The sequence below is a fragment of the Bombus pascuorum genome, chromosome 2 (assembly GCF_905332965.1).
Source record: "Bombus pascuorum chromosome 2, iyBomPasc1.1, whole genome shotgun sequence".
In the NCBI taxonomy this organism is placed as follows: Eukaryota; Metazoa; Arthropoda; class Insecta; order Hymenoptera; family Apidae; genus Bombus; species Bombus pascuorum.
In genome coordinates, this window is record NC_083489.1 from 4,698,119 (window position 1) to 4,718,866 (window position 20,748).

The following is a 20,748-nucleotide window of genomic DNA, read 5'->3' on the forward strand; positions in this document are numbered from 1 at the left end:
ATAAAATCTAATAAGGAAATTAATCCAAAATCTGTAAATAATCTAATGAATTCAAACTTAATAAAAAAAGAAATAAAAATGAAATCTGTATTTGTTAAAGTACATTGTTAAAAATGGAATTTTATTTATTTTTTAGGGCGTTACAGATTCCCGTGTCAGATTATACGTATGACGATTGCCGAATTATTAGCAAAGCTCATCAGTTAAACATACCACGAGCATCCATCATAGTGGAAGCCCATAAACTTCGTAACAAACTCGGGTATGTCGTTGAAACCAAATACACGTGTGTAGAAAAATACAAATATATATTATATAATTAATCTTGCAAATTATTTTATTTTCACAGTTTGGTATCAGCCAAAACGGAAGAGGAGTTAGTTCAGAAGAAAACAGAGAGATTTAACGAAGAAGTTAATTTGCACGAATTTGCGCAAATCCTTAGAATAGATGAAAAAGAGCCTGTTACTCAGCAACTATTTCGGATACACGATAGGGTCTGTATCATTTGTCATATCCTCTCTTAATTAATTAAATTTTATATACATTCATAACGCTATGTTAAAATAGCTATACTCCGTTTGTAATTCTCCAAATATTCTTTATAAATGTTTCTCATTGTGTATCATACATTGGTACATTGTGTAATTCTAATATAACTAAAATTTCACTTTTTGTTATACACAATACGTCACTTACTCATCCTTATAACTATTCCAGCATGGAAATGGTAAAATAGATTTGGAAGAATATTTATTCACGGTGTTAGCTACAACAACCGCAAACTCGGAGCTAGACAAAATCGAAACAGCGTTCGAAGTAAGTAGCAATGAAAAATAATCTTCTAAATAATTTATCTGCTACATATACGTATTATTTACGTCATAATTAACAGGTATGCGGTACCAAGTCATTATCTTGTATCAATAAAATGGAATTAAGAAAGGCTTTAAAACTTTCATTAAGTACGCCAACGGAAGAATCTGATAAAATTTTTCAGAATGCAAAGATCGATTTTGCTGATACAACAGTAAATTTTGGTATGTTTTGCTTAAACCAAGCTGCTATATTAAGATAAAAAGTTATCTTGACTTTATAACGGTAATTACTTTGTTCTCTATTATGTTTGAATAGAATTCGTACTAGCAGCATTATCAGCAAGAGCAGAATACTGTCATATATTCGCTGGTAACCCCGAGACGAGGAAAAAAACTATTTGAGAGTATTTCATCAACTCGTTCCATGCTCATCGAAGATACAGAACACACCGTGTTTGTGGCAGGCCGCTTCTCAATCAGGCATGCTCCAGCCCTGTATAAATTTGTTCAATTCTTGCTGATATTACTACCCTCTCAACGAATAGATAGCCATTTTTATTTAGTATTATTATCGTTGACGAAGCAAGAAGTGTCGTCTTCGTGAGAATTAAACAAGCGACGTACGGAACGAGAAGATTATATGCCGATCGCTAAAAAGTCGCGTTAAACGAGTCTGGCGTTTTGTATAGCACGAATACGTTTTCTTCCTTTTTTCTTTTTCTTTTTCTTAAATCCCAGAAGAAGAACTCATCTCGTACGAATGAAGTCAATATTCGAAAGGAACGTTAAAGTCCAGAGTAAAAAAGAAAGTAAGGAAGGGAAATGATACGTGTTTATTATTTAACTCGCATTGTAATGATTTTTTATTTTACTACGATTTAATTTATGAAAATTTAAACTTTTATATCGTACCATTTTTTCAATACAAGATTTCATATTGCAAAACAACACATAGTTATAGAAATATGAAAACGAGGGAGACAACGGTTGACTTTTTTTTTAATTTATTGCGCAGTTCATACGCATACGATAGTTGTGATATAGTTTTTTTGTTTCGTTCGAATAACAAGGCATAATAAAAGAGAACTACTATGTATTTTCATTCACAGATATACACTTATCGTTGTTACTCACGTAGAGCTTACTGAAAAGCTTTCTTCCCTTTTAAAATGTCACGTTGAAATTCAAAGTCATGTACATAAATAGTATTACACCGAAGGTTTCTTAGACGTAAGCAAGTTCCCCAAATCCAACCCGTGTAAAAATTACGAACCACGGCGGGAAAATTGTCCATGCAAAGTAAAATTAGATTTAGAACTATTATCTAGATTGCTCAGGGTATCGATTAATTAATTCGGAGGCTATTGAATGTTTCGCGTGTTATATCGTAATAAAACGTACTGTGGCCAACAGCTGGCGAGTCATCGGTTCATACAAACATAACCAGAGTTTCTAATATGTCTAAGAAAACCGAATATGTTTAGGACAATGCATTTAGAATAAATATACTATAAAATTTATTCTTTGCACGGTAATAATATATGCTACAGTATTTAATATTTAATAAACGTAAATACATATGCATGTATACGCATGTATATATGTACATATATGTATGTAAAATAACGATAATACATTGATCATGAGATACGAAGTAAATTATTGATCATTGTATATACACATATATATACATATATACGTATACATAGATTATATACATGTAATGTGTATCAACATATATGTATATACGGGAAATGTAATTGTATATATATATAGATACAATAAAATATTCTTACAAGATACGATCTATTTTAAATAAATTTGATTAATTTTTTCTTTTTTTCGTTTACAACGAAGAAGATAATATTACCCGATTTATATTTAACCGATTTAAGTACAAATGTACATACATATATTCTAATTGTAATAGATCTATAATATCACACAAAATGCTTAAACGTGATAAGAATAAAAACTATTTTGCTTCGTAATATCAAACAGTAATACAAAATGAAATTGTCTCTTCCGACATTCAACGTTTAATAATCACAACCGATTTCTTGCACAGTTAATTTACCTAGAATTATTTTTCTATATAATTTAAAATATAGCAAATACTCTTAAAACTTTACACTTTTAAATTCTTAGTCGTGTTATGGCAGAATATATTTGAAAATTTTTTTAGTAAGAGCATGATAACGTTATACGGTTCATAAATTATCGGCGTTAGTAAGTGGTGAGATTCGTTTTAATAAATATACTATAATTTCACAAAATATAAAATAACAAACTATAATAACATTCTACTTATTACAATACCTTCAAAAAAAAAAAAAAAAATAACGATATAAAACATTGCAACTATTTTAGTATTTAACGTCATACTTAGTTGTGCAGTTAAAAAACAAAGTTAATATACTATTGACTTTTCTTCTATCTCCAAACAGTTAGATTTCGTAATTCACGTGATTTAAAATTACATTTTAAAAGGCACACACATCATTACAGCAATATTCAATAATATTTGTCTTCAAACTTATATATATTCCGATTATAATGAGTAATACTTACATAATATTATATCCTGATTGGTGTAAATGTTGTGCATCGCTTGTACCGTTGATCGTATAATACATATAACATGCGGTAAGTACAACAGAAATTGTAAATAAATAAAATTTGAAAACAATGAAAAGTGAATATAGAATTTTGAAGTGATAAAAAGTAATATTTGTGTATGAACATGAATACCAAAAAGATCTTACTTCTTTCGAAAGATACTTGACATACTTGGTGAACTAGTCTTTTGTTGAAATATTTTGCTCACTCTTTGTCTCATGTCTTCTACACCTTGTCCTACATTTACTGTAGCCATTGATAATGAAAGACCAGAACTCATTGATAAGGACCTGAGAAAACGGCAATAAACAATCCATTGCAAAATTATTTTCAAAATAAACAGGTTGTGCATTTACCTCTCCATTGGTTTTGAAAGATCCTGCCGAGATTCAGCTTCTCGCAAAAGTGACCGAACAGCTTCCTTCTGTTGAGGTAAATATTGATTAACCAATTGTTCAAGATATTTCAATCCCGGCAGTAACACGCCAGAAACACACTGATTACTCAGTGGACAATAAACCAAGACAGAATATGCTTCGACCAAAGCACTAATGAGATCGATCTTGCGACCTTGTTGCAACGCTGATGAAGTTATCCCCATTAATTGGGTAGCTATAACTATACAAAATTAAAGATTTTAACTTCGTGTGTTAAATATTAAAAATGCAAATTTTTATAAAAACTTACCATCTTCTATATAATTTTGAGGACAATTAGGGGCAATAAATGCTAATGTTGAAACCAGTGGGAGTGCTAAAGTAGGCGGAACACCTTGAGGTTCTTTAGCAATGGTTTCTAAAGTTAAACGTGCTTTATCACGCATCTCTCTCACTTTACATTCCGTTATTAAACGACCGAGAGAAGGAATTGCAGCAGATCGAACAGTTCTAAAAGTATGTTAACTATGAAAAATGTTCATATTGCTTCAAAATAGATAATTGACTTAATTAATTTAATTAAATAGTTATATTATTATTATTTTAGTATTAAATAGTTAATTTAAAATAAACAAAATATTTACAAAGATATCTTACATATCAGGATCATTAACGAGCGTAACGATTGCAGGAACTACCTTAGCACTTGCTAACCGATCGGAAACGTGAGCTATTACACAACCAAATAATGTTGCGGTTGCACATCTTACAATGGGTCTTTGGTGCACTACCCCTATAGAAAAAAGCATGGAACACAAAACTTGATTACTAAATTTCTAATTAAAAAAACAACAAAATTCTATCAGAACTATTTGATAAAACTAACCATCCCATAAACCACTAAGGACGTATTCTTGCATATGTTCCTGAGTACATAACATAATGATTGCGATCTGTAAACTAGTAATACTGGTGCCACTCATAGATAAAGCAACAAGGAACTGTTTTAAAGACTTAGAAACATCTATACCGTTTAAAGTGGACAATATAATTAAATATGTTGGGATTAATGTCAAACTCATATTTTTTTTATCTGTTGCAAGAGTCGTTAATTGTTGCTCAAGTTCAGTTACTTCGGATACGACTATCGGTTGGATCTAAAAGATAGAAAGTTGTTGATTATGTCCGTAATATAATATAATAATCAAATTTCATTAAAATATCAAATTTACCCGCGTTTGCGTGATATATCGCCCAAAACCCAAACATAAAGAATGAATATATGTTAAAAGAGCATTTAAAATGGTCTCCTGTGTACTTTCAACAGATTTTACCATTTCCAAAATGTCCAATACTCTGAAAGTGTTAATTGTAAGTATATGAAAGTATCGATTGAGAACTTAAAGGAAAAATATCAAGTACAGTGAGTTTGTAAACCACTCTAATTCTCCCCATGAATCATTCTCCCACGTATTTGCAAAAAATGTATTTAGAAGAGATCCTATATCTACATCTCCATTATAAAATAGCTTTGGATTAACGATATTGGAATGACACAAATTCAGGAACACATCAGCTGCATAATAAAACATATGTAAAATTAAAAATTTCACAATTATTTAAATATTTTCTACACGCAAATGTACGATATACTCACGTAAATCGGATGATGTTCCATGCTCAATATAAGATCTAACAGAATCAGTATCTGCTATGCAAATAACCATATGTGGAAGTAAATACTGTAATACCGCGATTGATGATACTATTCTTCCTTCGTCGACATGATCTTTGTTAGGCGAATGTTGAGAATACCCAGACTTTAAATGACTTTTTACTTTAGATATTATACGTGGTAATAAATGTGTTTGTAATCTTTTAAGAGAGAGTGCCCACTGGGCTAAAATTGGTAAGAGCAAAGAGGATGCAACGTCAACGACGATAGATGACGTGTCATGAAGTGCCGTTAATGCTAATTCTTCACACTGTAAAAATAAATATTATCGATATGATACATTTAAATCTCTATTAAACGTTAAGTAACTTCTCTTTTCATGTCGTACCTGAAAATATTTGTCAGGATCATCCATTAAAGCTATCAACAGTGCAAGACTTCTCACAACACTAGCTCTAACTGTTGGATCTTTATCTTCAAGTAACATTTGCTGAAGCATGGAGAGCATTAAAGAATTTCTTATCCCAACTGACATGTATGGAGCTAATACAGAACAGCACTCAACAGCTAACAACCTTTTCTCAGGATACTTATGCTGACTTTGTTCCCAACAAATGGTCAATATTTCTTCACCCTCCATTGGTTCATCTTCAAGTTTAGCCATAGCAACGAAACCTAGTATTAAAAAGAATAAATAAAAAGACATTTCTACTTAAAGTGATTATATCATCAGTGATAATTTGCATTAATAACTAACCAGCTAAAATTAATTGCCTTTCATCTTCTTGTGGCCTTTTCTTTAGATTGAATAGCATTTGCAATAATTTTTCCCTTTCTGTAGAGTCATTATGAAGTCGAATTGCACTTAACATTAATGGTATTACCTCCTCGCGTTTATTTAAGATAACATTGGGTACGATGCGAGGTAACGTTTGTGCTAAAATATGAACGAGAGTATCGCGCGTGACTCCATTTTTGAAAACTTCTTCTGCTGCCGATATTACAGAACTTGGAACATTTACTAAACAATGTGATATTACTTCCATTTTAAATTTCAATGGTAAATGTCTGAAAAATATTTATTTTTTATAAAATATTTCTATATATTAAAAAAATATGCACATTACTGAGAAAAAATACAATACCTAGATGGCGGATTTGGAAGGATGGATGATCCTTCAGTAACGTCCACTCTAGGCAATTGAATTCTAGTCCATTCTTTATCTCCAGGATCTGTTTCACCAAGACTAACAACAACAGAAACGCTATCGTCTTCCTCGGCTTCTTGAGTCACTGTCGACGTGTCACGAGCTGGAGTTTCAAGGAGTTCAAACTTATCTGGAGTAGTAGAATTCGAATTTATCGTTTGTATCGTTCCGCTGCTACCTTGCTACATAGAAAATACATGTATTATAGGAATCTAGAAAATAAATCTTTTTAATATTTTTGTACACGAATTTAGTTTATACCTTGATTGCATTTTGAGATAGATTTTCTGAAGTGGCAATAAATTGTTGCAAATCCAACCTTTCTTGTTCCAATAATGCAGTCTGTTGTTTAAGTTCTTCTACTTTTTTTACCTGTTAATGATGCTATTTTTTAACAAATCATCCACACAGCACATCATAGCAGAATGTAAAGTATCTTATAGATATGATTTACAAACCATTTCTTTGAATTCATCCTTCTCTGCTTCTGTTTCTGGTTCTAATTCACAGAAATCAGTTTGCACACCAACACTTACAGAAGGTAATTTATCATATCCATTTGCCTTCATATATTCCCTATATATTTGTAATAATTCTGCTGGTTTTGGGATATTCAACCCTACATCTTGCCAATCTTCAAAATCTTGATTTCCATTTTCATCACTAAATGTAATTGATGTTAATTTGTAAGAACTTGCTAACAGGTATTCATTAACAAGAAAATTTATAGCTCTTTGTTCATGAGGTTTTATGGGTGTTCCAGTAACAAGATGCTTATCAGAGCATTTGTCAGGTGTAGTTCCTTCTGACTCTAAAATATTAGAATAAATATCAGTTTTTATGTCATAAGTGATGTTATGAAATTGTAATAGTCAAACTGAAAGAAACCTGTTACTACAGTGAGATTTGCACGAAGAGCAGAAATACTTTCCCTGGCCTTTCTTAATTCAAATTCTAAAATTGCTACTCTTTCATCAACACCTGCACCATCTTCTGAGTATCTGGTCATATCAAGTGAGTCTAAAGTAGCCTGACTAGAAGACCTAGCTAATAAATTAAAATTCATATATTGTATTACTCTTGTAATATTTTACAAAATTAAATGTGCAATTTACTTGGAGAAGTGAAATATGCACACAAATATGCATATATATAAACACATAAACAAGCTTTAATATTTAATCATAATTTTCTTTATATTTTTTAATTAATCTTTTTCTAACATAAAAATGAAGAATTATTATAATATAAATGCAATGACAAAAATTTATTTTAATATTAAATTTTTGTATTGATTTCTATTAATTTCTTATTTATTTTGATTATTTATAAATTTGTATAAGAAAAATAAATAACTCCTCTAACATATATTTTATACATACGCATAGGAGTATATGGTTCTGGTTTAATACTTTGACTCTCAAAATGATTGGGATTTGAAAAAAATTCTCTTAAAATAGGTAATTCTTTTCCAGCTTCGCATAGTTCTGCGTGTAATTCCAAGGCCGTTAATAAAAGCTTTTCATTTAAAAGCTTAGTAGCAATTTCTTCATACGATATCGTTGGTTTTACAGTCGCACACCCTAAAATAATAAATAAAAATCCTATATTATGATATTCTCACGATAAGAATGTCACATTATTAAAAATTAATATAGGATAATTTGTTTGCCCTAACGTTTGCCCGATGACGTGTATATATTCTGTGGTACCAGTGACACAATTTATATTCGATAAAAGCACGTTTTTATTTCAAATTATGATTTTGTGTAATACATGAATATTATTTAAAAAATAGAAAGTGTAACTTTTTTTCATAAAATTAAGCTACTAAAAAATATTTATTACCTTTACTGTCTGTAGACAGAGGATCTCTAACCTCTTGTGTAGCACCAGCCATAGCTTTCACTTTGTTCGAACGTTAAGAGAGAATGACATGTCCATCTAGGTTGATGAATAAAATAGTAACCTACTCAAGCGCGTGCCATGCTTTCATTAATTTGATTAAGTATATTAATAGAAATCACTTGACTCTACGCAACACAGCAGAGCATTTAAGATGACAACAAAGCCATGTTACCCTCCGTGATGTCAGTTAGTAAACTAGCGCCTTTGAACTGGCAACTATGAACACGTGAATTCTTAAAAGATCTCTCGCAATAATGTATTTAGCTATTTGTATATCAGATTAACATAAATTTATGCGACTAATACTACATTATAAAAATCAATTAGGTCAAATTGTTGAAGGGTCAAAATAATGCATAATTAACTCCTCTTAATAGGTAAAATTAAATTTATGTTTTTTGTAAGCATTTTGTATAATATTGTAAAATCAGATAAAACTAAAACCTCTAGTTTTTAAAAAATATTTAAATAATTTATAAAGGTTCTAGTTCCATAACACACTGTGCACTGAATAACACATAAAAGGTATAAATTTGTCAACATACACATGTACTTCAAAAACATAGTTCTTTATCTTTCTCAGTACAAGTTTGAAGCAATTTGAATATCAATAATTTCTTAGAAAAATTACAAATAAAATATAATTATAAGGAAATAAATGTGTATAAAATTAATACTTAAGCAGAACAAGTATTACAGATATAAGTGGTTTTGTATTATGTTACACTTAAAGGTCTAAACGATCCTGTGGCTTGCTGCACATGGAAAAACCTAACAAAGAATAGGGTCTGAAGTGTACCGAACTACGCTTTAATTTATTACAAAGTCACATTTATTAGTTCAGCTCAGCTATCTCAGCATCATCAATAATACGAACCTGTTGTTCTATATACAATCTACCTTCTGCGCGTCTTTTTTCAAATAATAATTTTTAATAAGTAATAATAGTAGTAATAACGTGTCTCAAATTTTTTCGAAATATTTTTCAATTTTTTTTCTTTTTTGCTTTCGCCTCGTTGATATTTTTATAAGTGTGCTGAAAAATCGGTATAAATGTAACTACTAAAGGAGTAATATTTTACCGCAATAATCATCGTAGCTTAGAGAAAACTCGGAAGGACTGTAACACCGTTTTATGTTATCCTATATTACTATTGCAACATTATTAAAGTTGGTTCGTTTAGATATATGGTCATCGAAAACCATTTAGAAACAAGATTGGCCGAACGGTCCATTCTAAATAACTAATACGAAATTATTAACATTTTATTCCTACAATTCGTTCAAGCACCATTGGATGTTAAATATATGAGCGATTGAACAAATTGGATTTGATTACGTCTATAATTATTACTTCGTTCTTGTTTTACTATCACTGATAGATACTACTTTGTAAATGTCGATAATGAACTTCGATCGACCCTAGATGCTAATATTAATTCTTACAACTAGATCACTACCGTCGATATCATCAACGATGAGTTTTTTTTCGTTAGTCTTGCCGTGTTTCTTGGTGTTGGTAGCTACGACACTTGATTCGTATTGATATCTTATTTTCTTAAACTTCTATTTATTTTCTATCATCACGTCATATAATTAACAACTAGTTTTAATTCGAACAATGATTTTTTTCGTTATATACCAATATATTCAACTGTCTCAGCAACCAACGGTAAAGTCAAAAACAGCATAAAATTCATATAAAGTATTACAGGTCTTCCAGAATTTTTCTAAGTTATAATTATTTTATTATATTTTTTCTAACCAGAAACCGCCATCTCCAGACTTCACTCAGATTGGGATCAAGAGACACAAGGCGGTGTAGTACTTTTTTTTTGATTGGTATCAATCTAAATCTAGTATTTGGACGAAGTGCGAGGATGGGTCGTGCGTGCTTTTGCTTTCTAAATCGAGCGTGCAAATCTCATAAAATCGTTTTACTTCATTTAGCCACAGATAGCTTACTTTCGTATTTTCTTCGCCAGTTAATAATTTATCTTCGTTAATTCATTTGATACATGTGTACTAGTCTTGAAAAGAAAAAGAAAGAAAAAAGAAACAAAAATATGAATGTCGCAATTATGTATATGAATGTGTTCATGTTTGTGTGTGCACATATCAACATGTGTGTGAACGATGATTGGAATTTGTAGAGCAGCCCTGAGAAAGAGCGATTGACGCGCGTGGAAATAACGTGTAGGTGAATTAAGGCATGTTGCCTGTGTGAATTTGATCTGTATGAGAATGAACGTTTCATTGAACATGTGAATTTGGGAATTACTTATTATTTACTTTTCTTTTTCTTTACGTTTACTTTTAACCTCAAGTCTTAAGAGCTGTGTGACGCGAATCTGCACACCCGTGCCTCGAATTTGTATACAAATGACAACCTTCAACACTAAATATCGATACTTCTGCAAAGAAATAATATCCGATCAATGACAAATTACATTTCCAGTAAGATAAATATATATTTTTTTAACAAATATACTGAACTTACCGTCAGGCAACTCGTATAGTTTTCTAGGAAGGGAGGCAAAGTAAGGATGCCTTAACGCTTCTTCAGCTCCAATCCGTTGATCTGGATTTAACTGCAGAAGCGACGATGCCATACTATCACCTTCGGCAATATCATAGAGTCTAGGAAATGAAAGACCCAATTTTCGTGGAGGATAGAATCCCAGTCTATGTGGTTTATATCCTGGCAGGTGTGTGACACCAGGCCAAGTTTCTTCGGTAGGAGTACCCAATACTTTGAATATTTTATCAAGTTGGTCGTACGTACAGCGTACACCTGGGAATGTTGGTTCACCAGTCAACATCTCCATAAATATGCAACCTACTCCCCACATATCAAGCGAGGTAGAATACTCTGTGGAACCCAAAAGAACATCAGGTGGCCTGTACCATAATGTCACAACTTCATGCGAGTACGTATGTGACGGTACAGATTTAGCTCTTGCTAAACCGAAATCTGCTAGTTTAAGTTCTCCTATTTCACTGATTAACAAGTTTTGCGGCTTCACGTCTCTATGTAATACTCTCCTAAATTAACATACGATAAATTAGTTATTAATGTTAAATTCGAAAATCTTAAATTTATATGTACGCGTGCTTTTACCTGCGGTGACAATACGCCAATCCTCTTAATAATTGAAATAAGAATAGTTTAACATTTCGTGGATCTAGACCACCATTACCGCTTCCATACCTCTCCATATATTGCGATAGATCAGTATGAACATATTCAAAAACAAAAGTAAGAGTCTCGCGTGTATGAATTATATCGTGTAAAGTAACGATATTGCTATGCTTCAATTCTTTAAGAAGGCTTGCCTCGCGGATGGCAGTAAATGGAGCACCTTCTTCCTCTTGTAGTCTAATTTCTTTAAGTGCCACCATTTGATTTGTAAGATGACTATAGCCTTTGAACACTGTGGCATACGATCCTTCCCCTAATTGTTCCAGTTTTATATAAGCTTCGGATTTACCAAAAGGAGAGTCTCCCTGCGAATATAAACATAGACACTTGTTAACACTAAAATGTTGAAAGAATATAAGTAAATATGAGTCTAGCATTACCCCAAATGCTGAAAATCTCTTGGTTCTTCTAGGAGGTGGATCTGGCCCAAGGAAGACCTCTGACTTGGGTCGCGGTGGACGCCGAGGTCTTAAGATTACTCTCGCTTCTTCACGTATATCCTCGTCGAGAAGCTTGGAATCACTAGAAACGGAAAGCTGCCGATGCACTCTCTCATGGTCGCCCACACCTGTCCATTCTATGACATCCAATTTCGTCCTTAAAACTTTCTTTAAAATAACAGCAATAGGAATCCACGTAGAATCATAATCCCTCAATATTTTATTAATACATAAAAATTTTAGTGTATGTGCAATACATATTTAGTACATTATAATGGGTCAATTTAATCATACTACTGGTTTCTATTAACTACTAAAGTAACAAATATTTACCACAGATATCAAACTCCGATGTAAATGTTTTTCATAACAGTTATCTATTTAACATGTTATGACTTCAAAAAAAAAGATGGTATGTAGCTTCCTGATAAGTGCCAATGTGCACTATAAAAACTTAGTTTGATAAATAGAGTTATTTGTTAAACTATTTATAGTCATACCATATATTATAAAAAATACAATACTTTCTTTTATAATAAATAAATTTTACACTTACCATAACGACGATCCTTATCTGCAGGTATATTGCCGTTTGGTTCTAAACGGTCTAGGAACTCCTCGGAATAGCCATTATATGGCAGTTGACCCCTGTTTGCAGCATCATCAGCCTCTTCTTTTGATATTGCTAAAATAGACAAACCAATAATATTGATAAACTAATATTACAAACATTTTTTATCAATCTTTACTATAAAATTCAATATAAGAAATAGATAAAGTAAAAAATGCAAATAAAGATCAGAATAGCAATTACTTAATTAACTTGGAAATACATGCGATAAGCAATATTATTTTACAATACGAAACTAATATCAATGATAATGAAATTATATTTGTGGAACTTTTCAAATGTCTAAATGGACATTAATTCTTTTATGACCTAGCTTTATATAATGAAAAAGTACTATATTTAAGAACTAGGTATTAAATTCTTCTTATCTTTTTATTTTATAAGGTATTTTACATAATATATTGATGTTGTGTAACGTTAGATAATTTTGATTATACTTACAAAGTCTTCCAAAGCTGTGGCTAAGCCTTTTTTTCAGTTTTTGTACTCTGCTAAGAGCACCTCCTTTCTTCTCCCGCATTGTCACAGACCCTGTGCATAATAAGCGCAATCTTTAGCAACTGTAAATCAAAACAAAGATATATAAATTCAGACATTGGCGTACTATAATATATAACCAAGAAACTCAGAATAATTCAAACATTATGGACTATTACATGTGTGATGACATCATGCAGTGTGCAATGCCAGTGTTCCTCAATCTTATGATTAATAGTGGCAGGGATGTGTAAGATATATTTGTCTTGGATAAAGTGCTATATATATATATATATATATATATATGACAATATTATCAATGAACACTTCTTTCAGAAAGAAGGATATATCTTGTTTATATAGATAACAATATTTTTTATTCTGTTAAATACAATAAAGATTACCACCATGTAACAGTATGTTCGTTGAAACAATGAAATAGTAGAGCAGAAGAGTTTATAACTGCTTCTACAAATACAAACGACATTCTTTCTTAATTTATGTACCATATAAGTATGTATGCTCAATTCGAAAAGATAATAGCACCAGTTGTTCAACTGCATTGACAAAGTTATTCTATTGAAGAAAATTCATATCTAATTAAATTCATGAATTAATACATAACATGAACAATTGCTAGCAGATTATGATATTGAAACAATGATATGCTAATACATAATGATAACAAGAATTTGAAATTGATCATACATTTTTTCAAATATAAAATAAGTTTTTCTTTAAAAACCTATAGTTTATATCGTATGAGCAAGTATCTTATAACTCTATAAACATCAATTCCATTATTAGAAAGCAACAAATAATTAAAAGTTTGATAGCTATATGTATACATAAATATATGATGTGTACGGTTATGTGTATCTCATGTATAACATATATACACCGTATAATGTACATACATGCGTATACGCACATGTGTTGTTACTACAGGTCAATGAACTAAAGAAAGTTTAGTTATAACGTGTGAAATAACGATAGATAAATTACGTTGATAATCTTTAGAGTGACTACTGACTCCACATCTCGTTTCACGGTGTTCCGCATGCTTCCCCGTACACAAAAGCACTTTTCTCCATTCACGCATCTGTCGCGATTCTACGAGTAACGTTTTCGCGGCAATGGAAAGGCACTACAATATCCAGAGCACTCGAGGTGACGATGCACAACTTTGATACAATCTCACATCTGATAAACTCGTCTACGCGACCGAAGTTCGATAAAAAGCTTCGCCAAGAATGTACATGATTCGTTTCTCTCTTCGAAATACATACTGTCCGCCCCCACCCCTCTCGTTAGTAAACGACACGCTCTCCTTGCCTCTCTCTCTGCTGCACTCTCTTCGCCTGTCACTTTGTCTCTCTTCGTCGGACCAATGTCCGCCCCCATAATCGCGCAACTTTTGACACTCTGTCTGACTACTACTCGATTGTGTTTTACCGAGTCCACATGTGTAAACCAGAGAGACGTTTCAATTCGAAATGAAACACGAACAGAGGGTAAAAACGGAAAGCGGCACACGAGCGTCGAGGACACAGTTTAAGGCTGCGGAAAAATGAAAAAGGGGGGGGGGGAGCAGCCGGGGGAATTAGTTCTGTGATAGTCGGATCTCGCGGGCGTCAACTTACCCTCTTTGCTCTTGGAGGCGGTGGAGCCCTTGTCTTGACAGTACATGATTACTCATTCGCTCGAACGCACGAAACACATCACATATGGGCGGTGACGCACAGTGTGTGTGTATATGTGAGAAGCTATGTTTCGTGGTGTTCCTCTCGGGCAGGTCAGGTCCGGCGAGTACCTCCTTCACCTTTCCCGTATCTTGTACATCGGTGGCAACGTACGATACTTTCCTAATGAACTGATCGCCATGAAAAACACACCACCGTCTTCCCGTTCACCGCTTAAAGATCTCGCGCCGTGCGCTCTCGCCGTGCTATGCGCTCCGCCGATATTATCCCCGGTTAGACCTCGCCGAACGTTTACACGTTCTCGATTCAGTGAAATATCTCAAATATCTCTTGCAACCGGGTTTCTCTATCGCGACTTCCTGGATATATGGCGGGTGCTCGCGCACGCCACCACTACCTCGAATAACTCATCCGCGAGAACAAACTTCTCCCACGAAGTTCTCTATTCCCATAGCCCCACTACTGCCTCGCGCCACAGACAAAAGTCTGAAACTGGCCGATCTACGTTGGCCTGGGTATATACAACGTGCAACCAGAATGGCTACTCGATAGAATTTTCATACGTATTCGTTTACACCCATCTGGATTTCGTTATCGTACTCTCTTGGTGCTGGAGTTACATTGTATATATTTCATTGCATTGTGTAATCTTTTTAATTAATAATATATATGTGCGTCTTAAAGTGAGTTTTTATATTTATTTTGCAAAATAAATAAAGTCATCAATTACATATTGTCAGCTTTCATGTTACGAGCAATATCAAATATTGAGTTTTTATTTGCCATATTGTTGACAAACTATTCTTAAGACACATACATACTCGGCTAAATTAAAATCTACTTTTCATTACTGTAAAATATGCCTAAACAAGTTCCTAGTATAATATTCCTTTCTATATATTACATAATCATAGGCAAGCATTAACCGTTTATTCTAGCTGTACCTAAATTATGCAACTTACATCTTTTTCTAATTCAATTCACTTCAAGTACGGACGCTCGTGTACAGTTATTTAAACAATTTTACAAAATATTCACATTTAAATCAAGTAAAAAGTGAAACAACAACTTGTTTTCGATGAAAATAGGAAAATTATGATATCAATGAATTAAAAATTAATATAGTTGGAATAAAACTGTAACACTGAAATTTTTAGTGCGAATATAGGATATGGATTAAAATCAAAATTTGCGCGTTTATATCCATGGCGACATCAGAGCACGTGATTTGTTCTTTTTAGCAGTTATAGTTCCATTTTTATTCGCATCTTTGTATATAGCATGCATATTGCGCATGCGTCTGCGATGGTTTAAGGCGTTGCGTGTTAGTGCATACTTTCGCGTTGTGAGTCGGCAAAAAGGAAAAGCTCAAAACGGGTTTCAAGATATTTCGATATTTAAGGATTTTTCGAATCGCGGTTCAACATCGAGCGATGTCAAGTGTAGAAAAAAAGCCATTTCGTCGGCTGCCCACAGATGTTCAGCCTTACCACTATAATATCGTTTTGTCACCGAATCTGAAAACTTTTGTTTTCGACGGCAAGGAGGATGTGCACATTGACGTAAGCTCAGTTAATCTAGATCACTCATTGGCATATTAATTATTCACGTGGCTCCTAGTAAATTTATAATTTGAATGATAGAACAAAAAATGTTGACCATATGGCAAACATAACCATAAAATTTATATGCTATATATAAAACAAATTCTAATATAACCTTGAATGACAGTAAATTTGAAGGCATTTTTCTTATCTTGCTTTATCTGTCCTTAAAATTCTGAAAGTGTGTATGATTACTAAAAGTAGAATATGATAAGATAGTCATATGAAAGATATTTGATTTGATATTTTATGCCAAGATGTTAAATGTTAAGTTCTTTTAATTTTATTGTCTCTTTATTAATTATGATTTTTTAATATTTACAGGTCAAGTCATCTACAGACACTATCATTTTAAATTCATTGGACATTGATATAAAAAGCGTAATTTTTAATGATAATGATGGAAAAGTTATTCCAACAAAACAAATTGAAGTTTGTTCACCCGAAGAAACAGCCACTTTGGTATTTGAAGAAAAATTACCAATGGGTAGAAGTGGATACTTGAGCTTGGAATTTGTTGGAGAAATTAATGATAAAATGAAGGGTTTCTATAGAAGCAAATACATTGGGTACTACAATTTGTATAGAATTATAATAATATGATTCTATCAAATATTTATTTTATTATAAGAGTTATACATCTTTTTTTTTCATTTATTATAAGAATTTAACATTTTGTAGACAAAATAAGTACTATGCTGTAACTTATTTATGTCCTACATCAGCTCGTAGACTTTTTCCCTGTTGGGATGAACCATCATTAAAAGCTACTTTTACTATACAACTTGTGCTTCCTCGTGATATGTCACTTGTTGGTTTATCAAATATGGTAAGCAATGATTGGCATTTTTAAAATAACAAGGATCTTTTATGTGTTTGCAGGACCAATGGAACTGTTGAACATGCAGCTGTAACTCAATTCGAGCCAACAGATGCTAGACGTTGCTTCCCATGCTGGGATGAACCAGCACACAAAGCCACGTTTGATATTACTCTAAATGTACCGTCAGGTCTTACAGCACTTTCCAATATGGTAAGCAGCGCCTAGCACATGTGGTTTTATTTATTTTTTCTTTTGTTTTCTTTTTTAAATAAACATTAACATTATTGAACATATACATAATTTTAGAATAAATATTTATTTATTTGTTATAGCCTATCAAAAGCAAGGTAACGAATGAATCGGTCGAGACTTTAGTATTTGAGAGGACACCAATCATGTCGACATATTTAGTAGCAGTGGTAGTTGGTGAATTCGATTACATAGAAGACAAATCGAGCGATGGTGTACTAGTACGCGTGTACACCCCGAAATCGAAGAAAGAACAAGGACAGTTCGCTTTGGAAGTAGCGACAAAAGTACTGCCATATTATAAAACCTACTTTGGAATTGCTTATCCGCTGCCAAAAATTGATCTTATCGCGATTGCTGATTTCTCATCCGGAGCTATGGAAAATTGGGGTCTAGTTACATATCGAGAAACTTGTCTTCTAGTAGATCCACAAAACACATCCGCTGTGCGGAAACAGTGGATCGCTTTAGTTGTAGCGCATGAACTGGCGCATCAATGGTTTGGAAATCTCGTAACCATGGAATGGTGGACGCATTTATGGTTGAACGAAGGATACGCTTCATTTGTGGAATTCTTATGCGTTGCTCATCTGTTTCCCGAATACGATATTTGGACTCAATTTGTGACAGACACGTATATCAGAGCATTAGAACTTGACGCTTTAAAGAACAGCCATCCAATTGAGGTACCGGTTGGTCACCCGTCGGAAATCGATGAGATCTTTGATGACATTTCTTACAATAAAGGGGCATGTGTTATTCGAATGTTGCATTCCTACATTGGAGACGACGACTTTCGAAAGGGTATGAATCTCTACTTAAAAAAGCACAGCTATGCCAATGCAGAAACTGGAGATCTTTGGGACGCTCTGGAGGAAGCCAGCAATAAGGACGTACGCAGCGTGATGTCTACTTGGACCGAGCAGCAAGGATTCCCTGTTGTCAGAGTTCAACATCGTCAAGAAGGCAGTGATCGAATTCTGTCTCTGTCTCAGGAAAGATTCCTAGCTGATGGTTCCGCGGATACCGGAAACAGTTTGTGGATCATACCAATTAGCATAAGTACGTCGAAGAATCCAAAGGAGTGTGTACTTAACGCTTTGTTCGACGAGAAGACGAAAGAATTTCGAGTTAAAAACGTTCCTGAAGATCACTGGGTAAAGATCAACCCTGGAACGATCGGTTTCTACAGGACTCACTATAGTCCAGAAGCATTGTCTCTCTTGTTACCGGCAGTCAAAGCTCACGCGTTACCTCCCTTAGATAGACTGGGTCTACTGGACGATCTATTTGCTATGGTACAAGCTGGTCATGCTTCTACCGTAGAAGTACTTCAACTTATGCAAGCGTTTCAACACGAAGACAATTTCACTGTATGGTCTAGTATAGTCAATAGCCTAGGAAAAATCGGAGTTCTCGTGTCTCACTTGGATTTCGAGGATTCATTCAAATCGTTTGGACGTAACTTGATGCGCGACATCACCAACAAACTAGGCTGGGATGCTAAACCTAATGAATGTCACCTGGACACCCTTCTACGATCCCTTGTTCTAGGTCGTATGGCAGCATTGAACGACGAGGATACTATACAAGAAGCGAAAAAGAGATTTGAGTTGCATGTTTCTGGTACCACGCTACTCGCTGCCGATTTACGTAGCCCTGTTTACAGGGCTGTACTCTCTGTTGGTGATGCCGACACTTATGAAACCATGTTGAGGCTTTATCGAGAGGCAGATTTGCACGAAGAGAAAGACAGAATACTGAGAGCGCTAGGTGCGATCAAAGATGAAACCTTGTTGGCAAAGGTTCTAGATTTCTCTATGAGCGACGAAGTCAGAGCTCAGGACACAGTGTTTGCTATCATGTCGGTGGCAATGACTTACAAAGGCCGTGTAATGGCTTGGGACTTTTTCAAGGAAAATTGGAAGACCCTGCTCGATCGATACGGTGGCGGTTTCTTGATTTCGAGATTGGTGAAATTCACCACGGAGAATTTCGTTACCGAGGAACGAGCCAAAGATGTCGAGGAATTCTTCAAGAACCACCCGACACCGGGAACCGAAAGAACAGTCCAGCAGAGCGCCGAATCCATCAGATTGAACGCGGCATGGCTTGCCAGGGATAAAGACTCTATCAAGGAATATTTGATCACTCATGTTTAATAGTACCATGAGTTACTTGTCTCGAGTTCTTGTCCTTACCTTGTTACAATATCTCATACAATAGAAAATCGAAGGGCTACAGTATGCCATTCTGCGAACGTATTAAAAATAAAACACGAGTTGCTTCGAGTCAATTTAGAGAAAAAGAGAAGATTGCAAGGATTCTCTTGTAACACACGACATCGTAGAATTTGCCTTTACAGACATACATATACACATGCATACATACAGACGGGTACACATATACAACAGTTGCTTCAAAGAAACCTCGATTGCGTGCATAGTTGCTCGTTGTTTCGTTGCAAATTTCGTTGCAATTCTTTCGAACGAATGTACAGGAGCTACGGAAGGATATTACAGTCCGTACTACCGAACTTTATCAAGTGACGACGGCATTTTTTAAATTGCTGCATCATATTCCTTGACATTTACTTTCCCAGTCTTATCATTCACGTACGATGTAAGTTCTTTCCCCGATAAGTATGATGTCACAAAACCGCGCACTAGTGTTTACCACTTTTATAATACGAGTATAATGAGTGAATCAAGATGAATAAAAAGAAAGAAAACAAGCGTGTAGCTGCAGAAATTCATTTATATCACGTACTATAACCGAGAAAATTGAAATAAATACTTCTACGCCTGTATCTTTACGACTACATATTCAATTAGCTTTCTCCGTTCTTAATATTTAATAGTATTAAAAATTTCATTTCATCGACCATATTCACATTTTATTAATCATCAAATTCATAACAACCAGAATCCACCCCTCAAGCCTCCAACCTATGAAACTCTCCGCCTCCTCGGTATCTCGTGATTGAAGCACGCGTGGGCGAGCAGAAGTCATAT

The 20,748-nt window shown here is 33.7% G+C and overlaps 4 protein-coding genes across 11 annotated transcripts in view; 2 read left to right on the forward strand and 2 right to left on the reverse strand.

Annotated features, from left to right (window-relative positions):
• Positions 1–2,618, forward strand: part of LOC132916350 (lysophosphatidylcholine acyltransferase) — a 25,810-nt gene extending 23,192 nt beyond the window's left edge. For both annotated transcript variants that reach the window (XM_060976265.1, XM_060976264.1), the window contains exons 7-11: positions 137–262; positions 350–497; positions 721–819; positions 896–1,040; positions 1,135–2,618. In XM_060976265.1, coding sequence (XP_060832248.1) covers positions 137–262; positions 350–497; positions 721–819; positions 896–1,040; positions 1,135–1,220 — 604 coding nt within the window. In that variant the 3' untranslated portion in view covers positions 1,221–2,618. The remainder of the gene's footprint in view (positions 1–136; positions 263–349; positions 498–720; positions 820–895; positions 1,041–1,134) is intronic.
• On the reverse strand, positions 1,895–8,818 carry LOC132916344 (RAB11-binding protein RELCH homolog). Its single transcript, XM_060976251.1, has 16 exons — positions 8,546–8,818; positions 8,080–8,280; positions 7,586–7,744; positions 7,156–7,508; positions 6,959–7,069; positions 6,635–6,879; positions 6,247–6,557; positions 5,878–6,164; positions 5,472–5,799; positions 5,237–5,390; positions 5,047–5,170; positions 4,701–4,971; positions 4,472–4,607; positions 4,125–4,324; positions 3,794–4,055; positions 1,895–3,727 (listed from the first exon to the last, which is right to left on the reverse strand). The coding sequence occupies exons 1-16, from the start codon at positions 8,595–8,597 to the stop codon at positions 3,580–3,582; spliced, it is 3,342 nt and encodes a 1,113-aa protein (XP_060832234.1). The 5' UTR covers positions 8,598–8,818; the 3' UTR covers positions 1,895–3,579.
• A 337-nt stretch (positions 8,819–9,155) lies between these two features.
• On the reverse strand, positions 9,156–15,556 carry LOC132916348 (cyclin-dependent kinase 14). 6 transcript variants are annotated; one of them, XM_060976259.1, is made up of 7 exons: positions 14,999–15,556; positions 13,320–13,409; positions 12,804–12,932; positions 12,188–12,384; positions 11,727–12,112; positions 11,106–11,650; positions 9,156–11,019 (listed from the first exon to the last, which is right to left on the reverse strand). In XM_060976259.1, the coding sequence occupies exons 1-7, from the start codon at positions 15,042–15,044 to the stop codon at positions 10,928–10,930; spliced, it is 1,485 nt and encodes a 494-aa protein (XP_060832242.1). In that variant the 5' UTR covers positions 15,045–15,556; the 3' UTR covers positions 9,156–10,927. The 6 variants fall into 6 exon arrangements, with proteins under 6 accessions (XP_060832242.1, XP_060832244.1, XP_060832243.1 ...); XM_060976261.1 differs by having other exon boundaries at positions 13,320–13,438; XM_060976260.1 differs by lacking the exon at positions 14,999–15,556 and adding an exon at positions 14,389–14,852.
• Positions 15,557–16,350: 794 nt separating this feature from the next.
• On the forward strand, positions 16,351–20,132 carry LOC132916345 (puromycin-sensitive aminopeptidase). 2 transcript variants are annotated; one of them, XM_060976254.1, is made up of 4 exons: positions 16,351–16,620; positions 16,987–17,231; positions 17,344–17,491; positions 17,818–20,132. In XM_060976254.1, exons 1-4 carry the CDS (start codon positions 16,492–16,494, stop codon positions 19,894–19,896), a joined length of 2,601 nt encoding a protein of 866 aa, XP_060832237.1. In that variant the 5' UTR covers positions 16,351–16,491; the 3' UTR covers positions 19,897–20,132. The 2 variants fall into 2 exon arrangements, with proteins under 2 accessions (XP_060832237.1, XP_060832236.1); XM_060976253.1 differs by lacking the exon at positions 17,344–17,491 and adding an exon at positions 17,545–17,695 and having other exon boundaries at positions 16,353–16,620.
• Positions 20,133–20,748: the final 616 nt, after the last annotated feature.